At 47.4% G+C, this 18,193-nt stretch overlaps 1 protein-coding gene across 2 annotated transcripts in view; it reads right to left on the reverse strand.

Annotated features, from left to right (window-relative positions):
• Nucleotides 1-5,764: 5,764 nt before the first annotated feature.
• The window catches only part of GYPC (glycophorin C (Gerbich blood group)), a 32,091-nt gene continuing 19,662 nt past the window's right edge, over nucleotides 5,765-18,193 (reverse strand). For both annotated transcript variants that reach the window (XM_006153711.3, XM_027773889.1), the window contains exons 2-3: nucleotides 8,267-8,317; nucleotides 5,765-6,543 (exon numbers count right to left, since the gene is read on the reverse strand). In XM_006153711.3, the coding sequence (XP_006153773.1) occupies nucleotides 6,347-6,543; nucleotides 8,267-8,317 (248 nt within the window). In that variant the 3' untranslated portion in view covers nucleotides 5,765-6,346. The remainder of the gene's footprint in view (nucleotides 6,544-8,266; nucleotides 8,318-18,193) is intronic.

An 18,193-nucleotide genomic window follows, 5' to 3' on the forward strand; every position in this document is an offset into this window, starting at 1 on the left:
ACACATGCACTCACCAGAGAGATAGAGACAGAGAAGAGAGAAAGAAAGCACCCCCAGTGAGGCATGATCATGCTGCGATCCCTTCTCTTCCAATTCTCCATCCTGTTGAGCATGCATGTACGTGCATCCAGTGTGCTTTTCAAGCTGCTAGGGGTTGAGATTAGACCTACAGTTGGCCATGTGGGATTCAGCTCCCCTAACCAGTATGCTGCAGGGCCAGACCTCTTTTTTTAAAAAGTTTATTTTATTCCCAATAGAGAATGTGTGCATGTATGTATATAGGAGAGAGAGAATGTTTCTCATGATGCCATGGTCCCCCTTCCCACAGCTCCCCAGTTCACAGGATCCTGGGCGCACACACATGTACCTAATGTGCTTTCAGGTCAACCCAGGGATCTAAGTCTGCTGTAAGCCACTTGGCTTCAGCACTGACGTTTAGTTTGCTACTGAATGCACCCCTAGGCTAGGACCCTTCACCATTCTTGGTAAACTTAGATCCTTAATTAATATTTAAGACACTCTAAGATTTAAATGTTTTGATTTTCATGTTGTAGATAAGAAGACAGGAGCATAGAGAGATAACTCTTTCTGGGCCTTAGAGCTAGTTAGTACCTGAGGGGCGATTTTTTGTCCAACTCTCTTGGATTTCAGACCACCTTCATTTCCATAACATCATGTTAACATATGAAAATAAGAACATTAAAATGCCTGTAGCTCTATTTGTGGCACGGGGCCAGTTAAAATCCTGCTGGCCCTTAAATCATCCCTGTTGCTATGAGGATAAAAATGTTCAGGCAAGGAATGGAAACAATTGAGCAGCCTGTCCTCCAAGGAGCAGAACAAGATAAAATCATCAGGAGTTCCTTCCACTAAAAAAGAAGACAAAGTTCTTCTTGAATATTTACATAACCACTGGCTCAAAGCCCTGACCTCCTGTCCTTTCTTTTGGTGCACAGATGAGATCCACTCCTCACAGGCAGGATGGGGTGAGTCATGTGAAATTGAGACTAAACAACTCTGGGGGTTGGGGGTAGGTCTCCTGCTCTGAAGGCACAGTCCACGCCTTCGTAAGTCTTCCCAAGTCCCCTTGTAAGTGCCCATGGTGCATTTTCATCTGTGTCCTGCTTGATTTGATCATCACCTTGCTCTTATGATAGACACTGACCTGTTCCTTTGGTGACTCCCTATTCCTGTACAAGTCCAAATTACTTAGCATGAGGCCCACTACCTCTATGGTCCAGCTCTCGTTTACTGTGCAACTGGCCCAAGACTCCCTTCTTCTCTGAAGCCTTTCCTAAATCCAGTTCCTCCTTCTTTGGCTTTCAAATTAATCGGTATCACTTCTCTTTCATCATCTCTAATATTTTGAGGTTGGATGCATTTATATGTTTATCTTCTCTACCAAACCACGAATCCCTTAAGGCAGAAATTGCTGTATTCTGCCATGTAATCCTCCCACTTACATGGTTACCTAATAAATGTTTGTGGATTGCAGCTATATACTCAGACACACACACACACACACACACACACACACACAGACATTACCTGTCTGTCTCCAGGTCTAAAGTGTCATCACCAAATCCTCTTTATTTTATTTTATTTTATTTTGAGAATGAACATTTTTAAGAAGCATAAATCAGACAAGAAGTTTAGCTTTCTTGGGATGTAATCTAGTTGATCACTTTCCTTTTTTATTAAGTTTATTTCCTCTGTGAACAGGACACACACACATGCATGCACATAACATACACACACACACACACACACACACACACACACACACAAAGAGAGCACTCCAGCAGGGTCTCCATGTCATGATCTACCTCAGCCTCACCCAGCCTAGATCATGGGCATGCTCTTACACAGTGTACTCAGAGACATCTCCAGACACAAACCCAGAACATTTTCATGTGGGTCAGCCCCCAGAGTGTTATATTTTACTGCTATACCACCTTTCAGCCCCAAATCATTTCCCTTTTGCAAGAAACCTGGAGGATAAGCTTCCTGGGGGATCAGGGTGTGTGCAAGATATGCTTGGCCACACAGCACTTAACATCTTTATTGTCCTGATCAACACTACCAAGGGAGACCTACCAGGGCTCTACTTGATTGCCTCCCTCCACCACTTGGGGTAGTCTCTTGTCCTCATGGCTCTCCTCAGATAGAGATGCTGGCACAGAAGCTCAGGCCACTAGTAGCCAAGTGGATGGGGAGACCTGGCTTGGGGCTCTGAGCTCAGCACTGGTGAGTCTTTTCAGCACTCAGTCCTGATTCCACCTGCTCTACTTCCTGGGGAGCTCCCATTGATCAGCCTCAACCTGCTGAAGGGAGAAGGGTCAGACAGGCCTGGCTTCAAATGCCCATCTGACCTTAAAAGCTATATGACCTCTAGCAAGTTCTTTGACCTCTCTGAGCATTTTTCTATAGATCTAAAGGGGGATGAGGATATATACTTGCTGGGTGATAGTGAGGACTAAGGAGGCTGTGTGAGTGCACTTTTATCCCAGCCAACACCTGTAGCAAGCATGCTGCCTAATGACTTTTGTGCATTGTTGAGGAAAGATCAAAGATAAAGAAACTTGGCTCTTGACTCAGGAGAGCGCATCAGGTACACGTATGTGTGCATGTGCATTATCTCATTGAACTGCTCTACTCTATGGTGTGGCCATTTCTCCTCTGTAGTCATCCTGTGACAGCTCCTTCGGCGGCATCTAGACTGGGCCACCTTGGATAACCCAGCCCTCAACTTCCCTGTCACTGCATTTGCTGCTGGTCTTGATTCAGGCTGGGTCTGGGGATCAAGGAGGTCAGAGGGCAGGCTGTAATTCAGTAGTTTTCCATGACACTGGGAAGACAGAATGAAGACAAAGGTGGGACAGAGAGATCAGTGGCCAGGGAGCTGGCTTGGTGGGCTAGTCTCAGAGAGCCCAGTTAGTACAGGTATTCCTGGAACCAAGGATAGGTTTGGGAGGAGGAAAGGGCAATTGACTGGCATCTTTTTCCTCCACGATCACCAGCCCTCAGGTAGTCCCAGGGGTGTTCTTGGGTTATCCTTTCCCTGGAGCCTTTTCCAAACTAGAACATGTCTGTGTGTGGGTTCTGGGTGCCTCCTCTGTGCCCACTGGATGGCAATACAGGCGCATAAATCTTGAAGACAGGCTCTATGCACACATACTCTCAAAGCCAGAAGTGGTATCTCAATAAGAAGGGATGTCACAAGTTGTTCAATGTTTCCCAGAGTGATCCGGGGAACACTAGGTCCATGAGATTTTAACATGTAACCTGTGAAGAAATGTGGTCTCTGGCCAACACACAGGGAAGTGCCACACTACTCTGCTGTCCTCCCAAGAGAATTAGTTCGCAGTGGGCCACGCTGATGCTGAGAAGCCTTGTGCTGGCTTAACTTTGCTTACTGTTTGAACTATTTACTTACACCTATTTGCCTGAACCATTCATTACTATTTTTGCCAGGCTGTTTTCTGTAGATTGCAGTCTGGGACACAGAGATACAGATAAGCTTTTTATTTCATAGATGGAAAAGTGGAGGACCAGCGAGCTCAGGTCACTCAGGGAAAAGTCTTGCCTCTTAATCAGAGTTCTCTGACTATCTCTAACGACAGCCACTGGACCAGCATTTTTAGTTGGTCTTCATTAGCCTCCTAGGGAAGCGATGGGATAGGAAAGTGATGGGAATTGTGTTGACTTGCAGGTGAAAGTGGTGTAGCCTTAAGAAATCTGAGCCCCGGAGGTGGCTGAGGTGACCCTGGCATGGTGGGTGCAATCTTTATTCCTGAAACTGCTATATTGAAGTGATTATTCAACTGTTGGGAATCTTAGAACGACTCACGGGGAAGGTGAGTGGTAATGGTTAATGAGTTCATTTTTCTTGTTATTTATTTTAAATTATGGTTGCTCCTCAGGAAGCATTTAGAAGTAGTGTAATGAGGTTGGGACCAGCAGTTGGTGTAATGGCTATGTTGCTGGGTTCCCATGCAGTTTGAGTCCCGGACCCAGTGGGTTAAACTCACGCCGGGTGTGTGTGTGTGCGTGCCCAAGATCCCGAGAGGAGAATGGAGGAGAAGGGATTGTGGAGTGGCCATCCCCCCTGGGGGGGGTGATTTCTTGCTTTATGTCTCTCTGTCTCTCTCTGTCTTTCTGGTGAGTGCATGTGCCCTATAGCAAAAACTTCCTAACGACAGCCACTGGACCAGCATTTTTAGTTGGTCTTCATTAGCCTCCTAGGGAAGCGATGGGATAGGAAAGTGATGGGAATTGTGTTGACTTGCAGGTGAAAGTGGTGTAGCCTTAAGAAATCTGAGCCCCGGAGGTGGCTGAGGTGACCCTGGCATGGTGGGTGCAATCTTTATTCCTGAAACTGCTATATTGAAGTGATTATTCAACTGTTGGGAATCTTAGAACGACTCACGGGGAAGGTGAGTGGTAATGGTTAATGAGTTCATTTTTCTTGTTATTTATTTTAAATTATGGTTGCTCCTCAGGAAGCATTTAGAAGTAGTGTAATGAGGTTGGGACCAGCAGTTGGTGTAATGGCTATGTTGCTGGGTTCCCATGCAGTTTGAGTCCCGGACCCAGTGGGTTAAACTCACGCCGGGTGTGTGTGTGTGCGTGCCCAAGATCCCGAGAGGAGAATGGAGGAGAAGGGATTGTGGAGTGGCCATCCCCCCTGGGGGGGGTGATTTCTTGCTTTATGTCTCTCTGTCTCTCTCTGTCTTTCTGGTGAGTGCATGTGCCCTATAGCAAAAACTTCTCAAAAAAAAAAAAAAAAAGTAGTGCAATGAGGAGTTCTTGTTAACCAGTATGCACACACTGTCTATCCAGTGCCAGTTACTGACACTGAAAGGCTGTGAGGATACAGCACTTGACATATTTGCTCCTATTCTCAATGCTGTCAGTTAGGGACAAGAGAGATACCATTATTAGCATCATTTTCACTTAAGGGGTGTGAATATTGAGGCCAGAGAGGTCAAGAAAATTGTCGAAGATCCTGGATGGAGAAAGGGGAGCTGGACCCAAGGCCAGTGAGTGGTGCTCTGAAACTAGGTGCCATTCTCATGGTTATTATGGGAAGGATGGGGCTCACTCATACTGGGTTAGCAGGTCTATTTATTTATTTTTTTGTTTGATATGTTGCTATAGTTTGGGTGTTCCCTCAAATTTATGTGTTGAGATTTGATTGTAATAGGATTAAGAGGGTAAAAGCTTGATCCAATTATTGTGTTAAAGGGTGTAGCTTTGGGGAGGAGATTAGTGATTAGAACTGGGTCCCCAGGATTGGGTCCTGGTGGGCTTATTAGGAGAGGACATGAGACAGGTGGGGAGACCCACATGGTTAGAGCACGCTCTGGTCTACCCGAGTTCCTGCTCTCCATCATGCTGTGAGCTGATGTGGCCCTGGACCTTGGACATCCAAACTATGATCTGAATACACCTCTATTCTAGTAAAGTGCCCACGCCTGGTTATTATTCAAATACTGGCAAAAGAGAGGACTAGAACAACTGTGCATTAGGAAATCAGCATTGCGGTCCTGCCTGGCCACTGGGACAATGTATTTCCAGAGGGACATTTCACCCTCACATTCATTTCGTGCAGCCGGTGCCCACATGGGGAAAGGATGCTAGGCACTTGTCCCTTTCTCCCTTGGCAGGCCCAGAAGCCATCTGTGCTGTCTGAGATCTGGCCCATGGCAGCCAGAAGCTGCTGTCTCGGTACCATGTACAGACTCTGTAAGAGAACACAGACTCACCTGGTGAAAAGCAAGCCTGGGTGGCTTTATTTTTTCCCAATAATTACAATAATGCTATTTGATTCTGGATGCTGTTACATTGCAAATTCATTTCCAATTGTTTTGAGCTGGATCAATAGACAACAATGGTACCTTTTAGATCTGGCACTTTCTGTTTCACCCAAATGCCAAGGACTGCCATCTGATGTCATTATCGCCAATCAGCATGGGGTGAATCACTTCCTTGCTCCCCGAACCCCTGGGCACACCCACCCCACTCCCACCCCACTCCTACCCAGCAAGGAGGCTCATGCTGTTTAGGTTGAGATGCTGTCCTGCACTGCCCAGGGAGACCTGTGTGCCCAGAATCTCTTCCTGGCACAGCAAAGGTTGGTCTCTTGGGGCCACTGTGTCCCTGGTGAGGGCTCTCACAGGCTGAGCCTTATCCTGTTCTCCCTGGGCAGGCACTTAGTGTTTTGAGGTGTGTATCTTGGGAAGAGGTGAATGCTCTCGCGTGCTGCCTGGGGTGCCCATGGTGGTGGTAGGTGCAGTCTCTTCTGCAGTGGTGATGCCCGCTTGAGAGGTGATGCCTGTGCCCCTCAAATAAAGTACTCCTTTCTGCTGTTGTCACCAGCGTCCTGGAATGCAGGGTCATCCTGCAAGGCCGCATCTGCACTCTCTGCAAACTCCGTGCCCTTGGCCTCGTTGGTGTGGTATGTGCCCTTGTGCCGGTACATGTAGTGCAGCATGAGGAAGAGGAGGCAGACCAGGACAAAGGCCACGGCGGTGATCACGCCTGCGGGTGAGAAGGTGCAGAGGTCAGGACCCACAGACTGCTGCCAGGATAGGTACCAGTGACAGAAGTGCCAACCCTGGGCAGGCTGGTTCATCCCTTCCTTACATGCCTGGTGTGTGCTGCCCTCCTTGGTGCTCACCAGGACGATCCTTTCTCCCCACCCTTTCCTACAGGCAGGCTAGATAGTTTCTGAGAGTGATCCCTTCCCAGAGGCTCTCAGTTCTGCAGGGGAAGGCAGATTTAGGAGGGGACAATAATAGCATGTGCACAATTTGCACAATGTGAGGATGTGGGCTTGCTTGAGACTGAGGGATTCATGGAACACAGAATTCTCACTTTTAAACCAGGACGATCCGAACCAGTTTACTGGGATATGGGGTTTTCTGTGCTAAAACGAGTAAAGTCTGAGGAGAATACTGGGGATAGTTGGTTACTCTGTGTGCTGCTCATGGGGAGTAAAGTGACAGGTGCTAACTGCACTTGAAGAGAGGTGGTGTGATGTGTGGCTTGGAAACCTGTTCCTCAATGCACCCTGACCCGTGCTGTCCTTGGGCAAAGGGATGCCAGAAGCCTGGCAGGAGGAGCAGGACTTGGCTCTGTGAAATGACTGAAGAGGGAGAGAATTCCACAAGGACAAGATTGGGTGCATTTTGAGTTTGGACACTTGCTTCAAAGTTGTTGAACAAACCAGTTTTCACTTGGAGTGGAGGTTTATTTGGGGGCCTTGGAGAAGGGCTCTTGGAGAATATTGGGAGACTGAAATTGCTTCAAATTCCCACCTTTATTTTTCTAAGTTTATTTATTTCTCTTTTCATAAGCAAGAGAGAGAATGGGAAAGAGAAGGAGAAGCACTTCTAACAGGGTCTCTATGCTAAGATCCACGCCAGCCTCAGTCAGCCAGGAACACGAGTGTACAAGGAGGCCTCAGGATGCAAACCCAGGACCTTCCCAGTGCATCCAGCATTGCGAAGTGTTGTGTGACCACTGCACCACTGTCTGGCCTCGGAGTCCCACTGTGATATAAAAATTTCCTTAACTGCCTATCACCTTCAGCAGAACATTCCTGTCTGCGTGATTTTAACAATATGACCCAAGAGTCCAATGAGTTGGAAAATGCAGGAGAAAGAGACTCCAACGGGTGTCTATGATTGCTTGCTGCAGTTTTCTTTCTTTTTTTCTTCTTTTAGCTGTAGCTAAAAAGCTATTAATAAGCTATGGAGAAGTGTGGATTTCAAAGAAAGAAACAGACTGGGTAAACACCTCCCAAACTTGGTTGTTCTTAAAACAGTTTGAGACCATAGCAGTGATGGTCTGCTATGGAGACCATAGTTATCTGCCCAGGGTCAGATTTCCTTTAGGATGGAGGGATGGCAGGGGCATGAGACCTGGGATAGGGAATAGAGTGGGATGAGGGAGGAGTGGGTGAAGTTTCAACCACCAACCTCCACCCCAGACCTCCCTCATCAAAGCTGCACCCTCTCCAACCAGAGTCCTGTGAGTGCATCTCTGAGAGGGTCCTCTCACTTTCCCCCACTCCCCTAGCCCCACTCCTCCACCAGAATAGAACACTGCTAGATGTTTCTTAACAGGGTTCCTCTCTTCCCATGCACAACGTTACCTGTGAAGGAGAGAGCACACTGGCCAGCGCTGCCTGTGACCCCTGGTCCCTGCCCCAGTCCCCTGGCTGGTCTACCCCTGGGCCGGGCCCTGCACTGAAACTCACCTGCAATGATGGCGATGTCTGTAGCAGTGGAGGCCATCTCTGGGTCAGGCTCTGCAGACAGAAAAGAGCCTGGGGTGAGAGAGGAAGTCTCCATGCTTGGCAGCATCTCAGTCTAGGTTGCCCCTCTCCCCTGTGTAAGTAGCTCTGTGATGGGCCCTGACGGGCAGGAGTGGCATGGAGCAAGCACAGACCTCCAGCAGGTGTGAACGGACCAGACCCAGGCTTAGCTGGACCACCGACTGGGCTGGAAAACCTCTAGGTCCCTTCAGGCACGCCTGCTGTCCTTGCACCGTGGCTGGGCCTGCACTAGGTATACACTCAGAAGGTATCTGTGGTGTGTACAAACACGTGTACTATTTTGCACTTAACACAGACCATTTGTGGGTCTTCTGGCCCTACAGGCATTGGTTTAGTTATCTTCCATCTACTCTCTCATGTGGTCTTCCCAGCAATCCCATGAGGTGTCTGGTGTTACTAGCCCATTTCACAACTAGAACTCGAGCTGTGATGTTCCTGCAGTCATGGAGGTCATTCAGTGGTGGTCAGGACACTCGGGTGTAATTTCCCTCTCTCTCTCAGTTTATTTACATACTTCTTCAGAGAAAACAAGTGAGAGGTACTCCAGCAAGGCTCCCATGCTGCTTTCCTGCCAGCATGTTCCGGGAACCTGAGACCTTGCCATGTGGGTCAGCTTCGCTGTGCCACAGTCTAGCCCCCATCTCCTTTTCTCTCTTGATGAAGCCCTCCCAGGGCTCCTATAAGGTGGAGGGGCTCATCCAAAGAGGGTCTTTGCTTCGACCCACCTGTGGGAAAAGCTGTCCTATGTGCTACTCAAGTCACTGAGTGTGTTTTCTACAGCTCCCATCTGGCCAGAGAGTGGGAACTTGCATGTTCCCTCCAGCTGCTGCAGAGAATGCCTCTTCTCCTCCGGCAGTTGAGCAAGAATTTATTAGATCACAGACAGACAGTGTTAACACAGACATCCGTGTCCCCATTGCAATGGCTGTGCATACTCAGACCGAGAATGATGCTCATCAGAGTCATTTCCTCTCAGATAATCACTTCAATTGTAGAGTCTTGAGGTCATTCTCCCCAGTACAGTTGCCAGATGCCTCTTCCTGATAACAAACTGACTGTGGGTATCAGGAGGGACATTGGGTAGGGAGGAAATAGAATCTAGGCTGCAGGCTCAGGTTGGGGAGCAAGAGGGCCCATCTATGGGGTCTGGGACTAGCATGGAGCCTAGAGGCAGAGAAGAGGATAAATCCAGGCACCAAGTCAACAGAGTGACAGAGACAAGACACTGTCAGGAGTCTGGGCTGGGGAGACAGGAGCAGGTTGGTGGAGGCTTGTATTCAGAGGGCTTCACAGAAGAAAGACCTGAAGCAGGAGGGGAAGGAAGTTCAAGCAAGTACTGGATTCTGCAATCCAGTGGGATGAGTGCAGCTGTGCTTCAGCACCCTGAATGACAAATTATGGATGTTTGCAAGTCTAGTCCTTCTGGGAACCAAGAATCAACTAAACAACCTTTCACTGTCCATAGTTTTGGGGAGGTAGGACTGCATCTTCTCCCCTGGAATCTGCCACTGGCTACAGACATATTGTGAATGAATCTCTGAGTTTTGAGCGTGGTCAGCTTCCCCTTCTCTGATCAATGTCACAGTCCTTGGAAGGCTGAGAGCACACAGGTGCTACCCTGCAATGCAGGTGGCATCTTCTGCCTCAGCTGGCAGCTTGGGTGCAGCTAATGGGGACAGGACCTCAGCTGCAGCTGGATCCTTGGGCTGGTGGAGTTTCTGATGTGGTTGTCAGGCCTGGTCCCAGGGACGGAAGTCACCTCCTCTGTTGCCAAGAACTTCCTTCTTTGTGTTTGCAGATGACAGTGTCGAGAAGTCCTTTCATTCTGTAAGGCTTTGTCTTTATATCTTCTCACCCCCTCTCTTGGTTTGCCCTCTGTCTTAGGGGGTGAATAGGGAGCTCCCCAAATCCCATCATACATTCTCCATCTGGCCTAGCAGAGGAGCAACAGTTCATGTGCTGGAGCCAGGTGCAGGTACAGCAGTGATGCAACTAGATCCACTTGGGAAAGGTCCTGAGTTCACATCCTGGTATCCCTGAGCAAAGTGGGCATACATGTGTACCTGTGGTCTGGGCTGGCTGATGCTGGGGTGGGTTATAGTATGAGGACCCTCTTGAGGGTGCCTGTCTCTCTCACAAAAACTTAAAAACCTTTATAAAAAGGATCAGGCAGTGGTTTAAGGATTCAAGGGTGAGAGCTCTCTGAGTTGAGAGTGAGGATGGTTTCATATGGGGATACAGGTGTTCTGGGAGGAGGAAGGCTATTTTAGCCTTAAAATCATGAAGAAACACATGCATGTCATGAGGCCCCCGGAGAGCTCCTGTGATGACAAACTATTGACGTCAGGGAAGTTGTGGCAACAGCATCCGTTGCCTGATGTTGTGCCAAGCTCAGGCTGGTTGCAGAGTGAGTTCAATCTCAAGGCACCTACACTCACTTTCTATGCACTCAGTGGCAGCAAAGGCTTTTTGCGTGTCCACTGGGGTTCAGAGCAGGACAGCTCTTGGGGGAGGGAAAGGAAAAGGTCTCCTTGGCTCCCGCTGGGTTTTTCTTTCTGCTCTAAATTCCTCCTCAGCCTTGTGAAAGTGTAGGATTCAGCTGACAGTTGAAGTTCACTAACTGACTTTTCTTTTTGGGTGGAAAGGTCAAATACATTTACTTTTTCTTGATTACTTGCTGCTGTTGCTCTATGAAAAGAAGTAGCATTCAGGCTCGGGGACCCAGACAAAGTGCTCCAGGTAAATAAATAAATGGCCAGCTCAGCACCCAGTCAGCCAGCCAGCCACCCATTCTACCATCCATCTCCTGGGAGCCAACGGGAAGCTGAGCAATTAGCAGCTACTCAGTGTAGGCTTGGAGGTAAGACAAGGAAGGAGTCTGTCCTCAAGAGGGGCATGGCTTGGTTAGGGAAACGCAACATATTCACGCAGCAAGTCAGACTGCCAGCACTTTCCATGTGATGGTGTCCACGTGACTAATGAAGAGGTGCCTGGGGTGCTGAGAGGAGATCAGCCCAGGACTCACAGACCCCGTACACTGGGTGGTCATGACTGCTCATTTAGCTTTTCCTTCACAAGCCTTTATGATGCCTCCTGCAACCCAGCAATGTCGTCAAGGCAGGACTTCTGCTGTGAGAAACTTGCTGTTTAACAAATGCATCATGGGTGAGTTTGGAAAAGGTAATTTTCTGATGGAGCCTGTATTCTACAGTGGCTTCCTGGACTAGGTGGTCTCAAGCTAGGCCTGCTGAGGCAGTGGGTGGGCAATGGCAGCAGAAGGAAGTGGCACGGTGTGAGGGCATGGAGGGAAGGTCTGTGGATGGTGGAGTGGCCAGCAGGATTCTGGGTGGGGCTCACTGATCACTGTGTGTTAGAGGCTGTGCTCCAGGCAGCTGCTGGATGCATGCTATGGGGACTTACCCTTCCCATCCTATCTGTGCAGAAAGCATGTGTCCACTCACTTGGGCTTGTGGGCAGAATTTTCAAGTAAGTTGGTACCAAGTGAGGCCAATGTGAACTTGACCCTTCTGGTCAGAAAGTGTCTGGCAGTCTCAAGGTCAAAATGATGGCATCAAAGTCCCTCTGGGAACCCTTATAAATACCTTTCCTTCATTCCAGGGCTGCCAGAGTGCCATGCAATGAAATCACACTTATCCAGCTACACTTTCCCCTCCTAACCACTATCCTGTCCCGCCTACCACATGCCACGAATGTCAGTGTCGAAAACTTGCAGCTTGCACCACCCCAGCCACATCAAAGCACTGCGCGTGATGAAACACCGAGGTCTACAGGTCAGGTAGTGAGGAGATGAAGCCTCTCTGCCCTGAAGAAGAGGCTCAACATGCAGAAGACAAGTCAGGAAAAGGCATCTGTTCCTGGGGTACACCCTTGGATCTTGCTTGCAACATTTTCTTATCTAGGTATTTTCTTTTTGGACATGCTTCCAGAAGGAGAGTTAGAAAAAAATGTGAAGGAGCCATAACCTATAATTCCAAGTATCTGCTTCCAGATTTTCTCCATATGTCTTTCTCTGCTACTACTGCAGAGCCTTTTTAAAAGCAGAGCTTTGGGGCCAACAAGTGGCATGGTTAAGGTTCTATATTCCCACATACTTGGTCACAGTTCAGGTCCTGGTCCCACCATCTGAAAAATCACGTTAGTCACATGTGTGTGCATGCGAAAAGTCCTGAGAAGGGGATGGAGGAGAAGGGATTGCGGTGTGGTCATCTCCCCTAGGGGGGTGATTTCTTACTTTCCTGCTCTCTTTCTCTCTTCAGCAAGCACACATACCTTAGGGCAAAAACCTAAAAAACCCCCAAAAAACAAACAACAACAACAACAACAACAAAAAACCCCTAAAAAACAGAGCCCTATTTTAACACCATGACCAATTTGTTTCAGGGAGTTACAGGATTTAAATAAAGGAAAAAAAATGTTTTATCTCCATACTTGAACTGGAGTTTTTTTTTTTTTTTTTTTTAAATAGAACCAGCCCTCCTAAGTCTGGCATGCCATGGCAGTGGAAATCAGTGAGAATCCCTAAAGGGAAAGGAAGTCTTGGGATCAAAGGGTTGGCTGAACAAAATGAAGTCACCACTATCCACATTCTCTCTGGATATATTCTTCTCTGGGGAGGATTGAACTTGCCAACTTTGGGGTTTGTGGTTTACTAGGGGAGACAGCAGTTATCCTCCCTTTATTCATGGTGCAGAGTGAAGGAAAATAAAATCACTGCCCCTTCAGATCCTCATTCCAGAAAATCCACTCTGCCTGAGGATTTCTAGGAAAAACAAGTCTATAGGAAAAGGAGCAGGAGAAGACTCCAGCCAGGTTTCCAGGTCTAGCTCCTGGGGAAGAATGTGCTGCCCATGCAGCTGCAGGGACTTGATCAGTATCTGCCTGCTAGACTGGGGTAGGGGCTCAAGGGGTATTTGGTATCAGCAGGCAATGATACAATCAAACAAGAAGCTTAGAGTTGAGACAAGGTCTGGATCCTCAACAGAAAGCGCAGTGGAAAAGGAAATCTACCCTGACACAGAGGGTGGGAACCAGCTGCTGAACTTCTATATGCACCTGTTTCTTTATCAAATAGACTGATCTCACAGTGAACGGAGAGCAGTCGTTAGAAAGGAACTGAAGCTTAAGGCATAGAGGCAAAAGATGCCCGCTGAGTGAGCAGGGTCCTGCTGTGGCCCAGCCAGGACCCTGGCTTAGGAGAGCCCCCACCCCAGATGGGGGGCACACTCAGCTCAGCCTGCATGTACAACTGTTGCCAGGCCTCGATGCTGTGGTCTGGTGTCAGAGCTGGATGGCCCTGTGCCATCTTGCTCCCTCCAATTAGGCCTAACAGTTTCTAGGGTTTGTGGGTTGTCCTCATCACCAGTTCTGCAACTCCACTGCCAGTCCCTACCTGGATCCAGCCTGTTTGTAGATCACACACTTGCCAGGCTGGGCTGAGCTCAGAAATCCCTGGACAACTCCATATCTGAGGCACTGTGTGGTCTCAGATGCTCCAAAAGATTTCTACCCTATGCAGACACTCCTTCCTCCACTTCTATCTGAGCCTTCCCTATACATGTGTCTGTACCTCTGTACAAGACACAGCCATATCCTGGCTGGGTTCTGCTTGGTATTGTTCTTGGGTTTTTCTACCTGGTCTCTCCACAGGTGGAATTATGGAGAGAGCATTTATTCTGGTGGAATGTGGACCTCCCATCTGTATGAACTCTCTGACCTCTATCTGTGGGGTAAAGGCATGTCCTACTCTCAGTGGACATACATGATATGCCTGCCATAGAACACATGTCCACACATGTTAGTATTCAAGGAATAGCACACCTCAGGTGTCTCCTGGGCTAAAAGCAGACTAAGCATGTCAGCACTCAATGAGAACCTGCTGGATTATGGAGTCAAATGAACAGTTGGTATGAGAAGACTTCAAAATGTTTGTGGAAATAAAATTAAACATGAGCTTATTTTGATGCAAAAGTTTTCTGAAATCTATGCATCTTTTTTTCAAAATACACATTACCATGGGCTTTGTGAAGACCCCTTATATGTGAAGATCACCTACTACAGTGCCTGGCATAGGTCTGATTATTTGGATCTTAGTTAATCATTGTCAATTATGTTGGCATAGCCTTGGTCAGAGTGAGTACCCACAAGTGGGTACCTTTGAGTATGAGGGTACATTTTAGTAAATACTTTGTCCTGAGAATCAAATAATCCACTTCTACTAATTGATCTTAGAGAATAATCTGAAATGGAAATGAAAATTCATGCTCAGGAAAAGTGTATTGCAATGTGGCTTAAAATGGAAAAGAGAGAGAGAGAGCGAGCGAGCGCAATCTGAATGTTCCACATTAGTTATTGAAAAAATGCATGTGAAATATTACTGAGAGGAAGAAACGCTTATGGTACAATGTTAAGTGAAAGAAACAGGATTCGATAAATAGAAATGGTGCTAAATATTCCAAAATGTCTTAGACAAAAGAATACAAGGAAACACTCTTAAAATATTAGGTGATGGCTTTTGGATGGGGGATTGGGGTTGTAGGTAGTTTTGCTTTCTTCTACTACATGGTTTTCTGTATTATTTCCAGGCCATCTACAATAAACATGAGTTACTTTTACAATCAAGAAAGGGGGATGGGCCTTGAGAACTGACTACAGTTTCACAGAATCTTAAAGCCTCAGAGTAGAAGGCTCATGAAGGTCCTTTCTCCCTGCTCCCACCTAACTCCCCCTTCAGGGCATCTCCTCCAAGCCACTGTTGGGCTTTGTTGATGAGTAGGACCTGGCCACCCTCCCAAATGACCCTCTGCATCTTGCATTCTCACATCGCCTTGCCTGGTAAAGAGAAGCTTCAGGTGGATATTTTCATTTTCAAAAATGAAAAGTACAAATTGGGAAAGAGCTGGTGTGTTCAGTGACCATAGCTCCTCCGACCCTTAGCCCAGGCTGCAATTACGGATAGAGAACATGAGCTGTGGCTAGAGTCAAAAAGTCTCCCCCAACCCCTTGCTTCTTTAGGCGGAAACAAAAGTAAGTGCCGGGGACCAGCAGTTAGCATAATGGCTATGTCGCTGGACTCCCATGTAGTCGACTGCGGTTTGCGTCCCGGACCCGGTGGCTTAAAACTCACGTCGGGCGCGTGTGCGTGTGTGCCCAAGATCCCGAGAGGAGAATGGAGGAGAAGGGATTGCAGCGTGGCCATCCCCTGTGGGGGGTGATTTCTTGCTTTCTGTCTCTCTGTCTGGCGAGCGCCCGTGCCCTATAGCAAAAACCTATCCAAAAAAAAAAATAATAATAAAATAAAATAATAAAAAGTTAAGTTTCAGATTCTCAGAGAATGGGCCAGAAGCTGGGTATCAGATATCCCGGGGCTTAAGGACTGTAGATTTTGCATTTCCAGGGCTCATTGAGATCATCATTGGTATCTTAGTGAGCTGGCTTCTTGGGGATCCAGCTTTTAATTTCTTCCTGAAGACTGCAAACTTTGCCCTCACTTCCTAGTCCAGCTATGAGTCCTCTGGCTGGAATTCTTTGAAGAAGGCCCCAGGTATCCCTCTGATTCAGTATCATGGGAAAGAATCTCACACTGAAACATGTAGACCCAGCCTTACCTCTTGGTTTCCCCTTTTCCCATCTATCCCTTTTCTCTTGGTGTCGGTGGCCATTTTCCATCTCTCCACCCTTCTCCAAACCTCTTGTTTCCATTTCCAAGCTTCAGTGAATCTTTGCCCACACTTTTGTGATGCTGCCCACACTTTTGCTTGCACATTTATAAAGAAGCAGTGGAGTTTGGTCTCTGGAAGCAGTGGTCCCCTATGGAAGCTTAGAACATGTGATGAAGACTAACATGAGGACTAACCATGTCTGGACAAATGGCTGGCTGATCTTCTGCTCAAGGTCTTGCCCAAGTTCCACTGTCTGACATTTCAAAACCTTGGGACTCTCAGCTCTTATTTCAGGTATAATTCACCTAACTTGCCTTTGATTGTTGATACTGTTGGGGTGAAGGTGGGCAGCTGGCTGGGTGTAACTTCCTAGGAGGCAGAGGCTCTGCACTGTCATGGAGACCTGGACATTTGCAAACTCCCATTTGACTTTCAAGTTCGGATCACTGTCACCTCCTCTGAGAAGCCTTCTTGACTTCTGCACAAGGACTGTGTGCTCCTTCTCCTACCCCCATAGAGGTAATTAAGCTTTCTCATAAAGGGCAATGTAGCATGTGTTTTAGGCTTTGCAGATCACCTATGAGAAGGTCTTAAAAAATTAATGAAAAACTATGCATAGGTTTCAGATTATTTTTATAACGAAACAAACTGGTACTTCAATTCTATTATCCATAAACTTTTTGAAGCCCTCTTATCTTGTCTCTTGCATATTCTTCATTTGTTTGTTTACAACCATTTAAAAATGTAAAAATCATTCTTAGCTAGTTGATTCTATAAAAATAGACCACAGGCTGCACTTAGCCTGCTGGCTGAAGTTTGCTGAACAATTACTTCATATCACCATTCACATGCTTTGCAGTTGTCTGTTTCTGCACTCATTTGTGAGCTATGAGGTGGCCAGAAGTGTATTTTATGCCTCAACATCTGACACAATGCTAGGTGCATGAATAAGTGATGCTGTAAGAAATATCCTCTGACATGTCTCACTGATTCTTCTATTACTTTTTTCCCCCCATCTCCTTGCCTCTCAGATGTTGGATAAATAATCTCCCTAAAATTCTCTGAGTCACTAAATAATCACTCCACATTTGCACACTAAGCTTCCAGTGACATTAATGGTTGTCCCTGATTAAGTTCCTGGTGAGCAGCAGGCCTCTACAGAGTCCTGGGGAGACAGAGGGGAAGCCAGTGTCCTCTACCCATACGTGTGCCTGTGCTCACATGTGGGACTCAGTCCAGGCCCTTTGGCCTGGTGCAGCAAGAGCCACACTGAAGAGCCCTCTGAGGTCCTTGCTCTCCAGCTGGTTTCCGTGTGCTAATCTTTACCACTTCTCTGGAGGACTTAATTCACTTAAAAAAATCATATAATTGCATTTTCAGCATAATTAGGTACCTAATTACGTGACTGAATGTCCTCGATCAGGTTGCATGTGTAAATAATGATGATTTAGTTAGCCATGCTTTGTTATTGGGTTTCCTGAAGGCACGTCAGAAGGAGAACAGGATGTGGAAACCGTTTTTCTCCTTCCTCCACTAACTTTGATAGGCAGGAGCAGCAGAGGTCAGTAGTCCTGAGCCCAATAAGATGGCAAGAGTGGGCTTTCTGCTGCCTGGTCTCTCAGTTCAGAGATTCTGGTGGAGCCTCCACAATGAGGGTGTTAAATGCCACTTCCTGAAGCAGACAGTGGTCTTCTCCACAAAACGTGCTAAGGAAGAGAAGACCAAAGTAGCCCACAGACAGAAGAACCAGAGTTTAGGGTAAAGCAGGTGGAGGTGAAATAGCAAAGGAGGGAAGGAAAGCACGGGAGCAAGGAGCAAGGTGTTGTTTCTCCTTGTTCCCCAGAATGCTTCTTCTTCCTCGAGAACTCCTCAGAGGTGCAAGAGAAGTCAGGGCCTTCTTCCCACTCAGGCCTGGCTCACACCTCCTCATGAAATGGGATAGGGAGAGAACTTACCTTGAGGCTGGTGTAAGGCTCTCATGACGAGTCATAGGAGAGCTTGGTGGGAGTTTATACACACAATATACTTCGGTCATCTTTAGTGGCAACATTAGCATTTGGAAAGATGATACCTGGGCCACCCTGTAGCACAGGGATTAAGGGTCGAGGTAAAAAGGGTTGCGGTGTGACCAGGTTCTCTTGGGGATGCTTTCACTCTCTCTTTGTCCCCC

This window comes from Tupaia chinensis, unplaced genomic scaffold (assembly GCF_000334495.1).
Source record: "Tupaia chinensis unplaced genomic scaffold, TupChi_1.0 Scaffold000386_1, whole genome shotgun sequence".
NCBI lineage: Eukaryota > Metazoa > Chordata > Mammalia > Scandentia > Tupaiidae > Tupaia > Tupaia belangeri.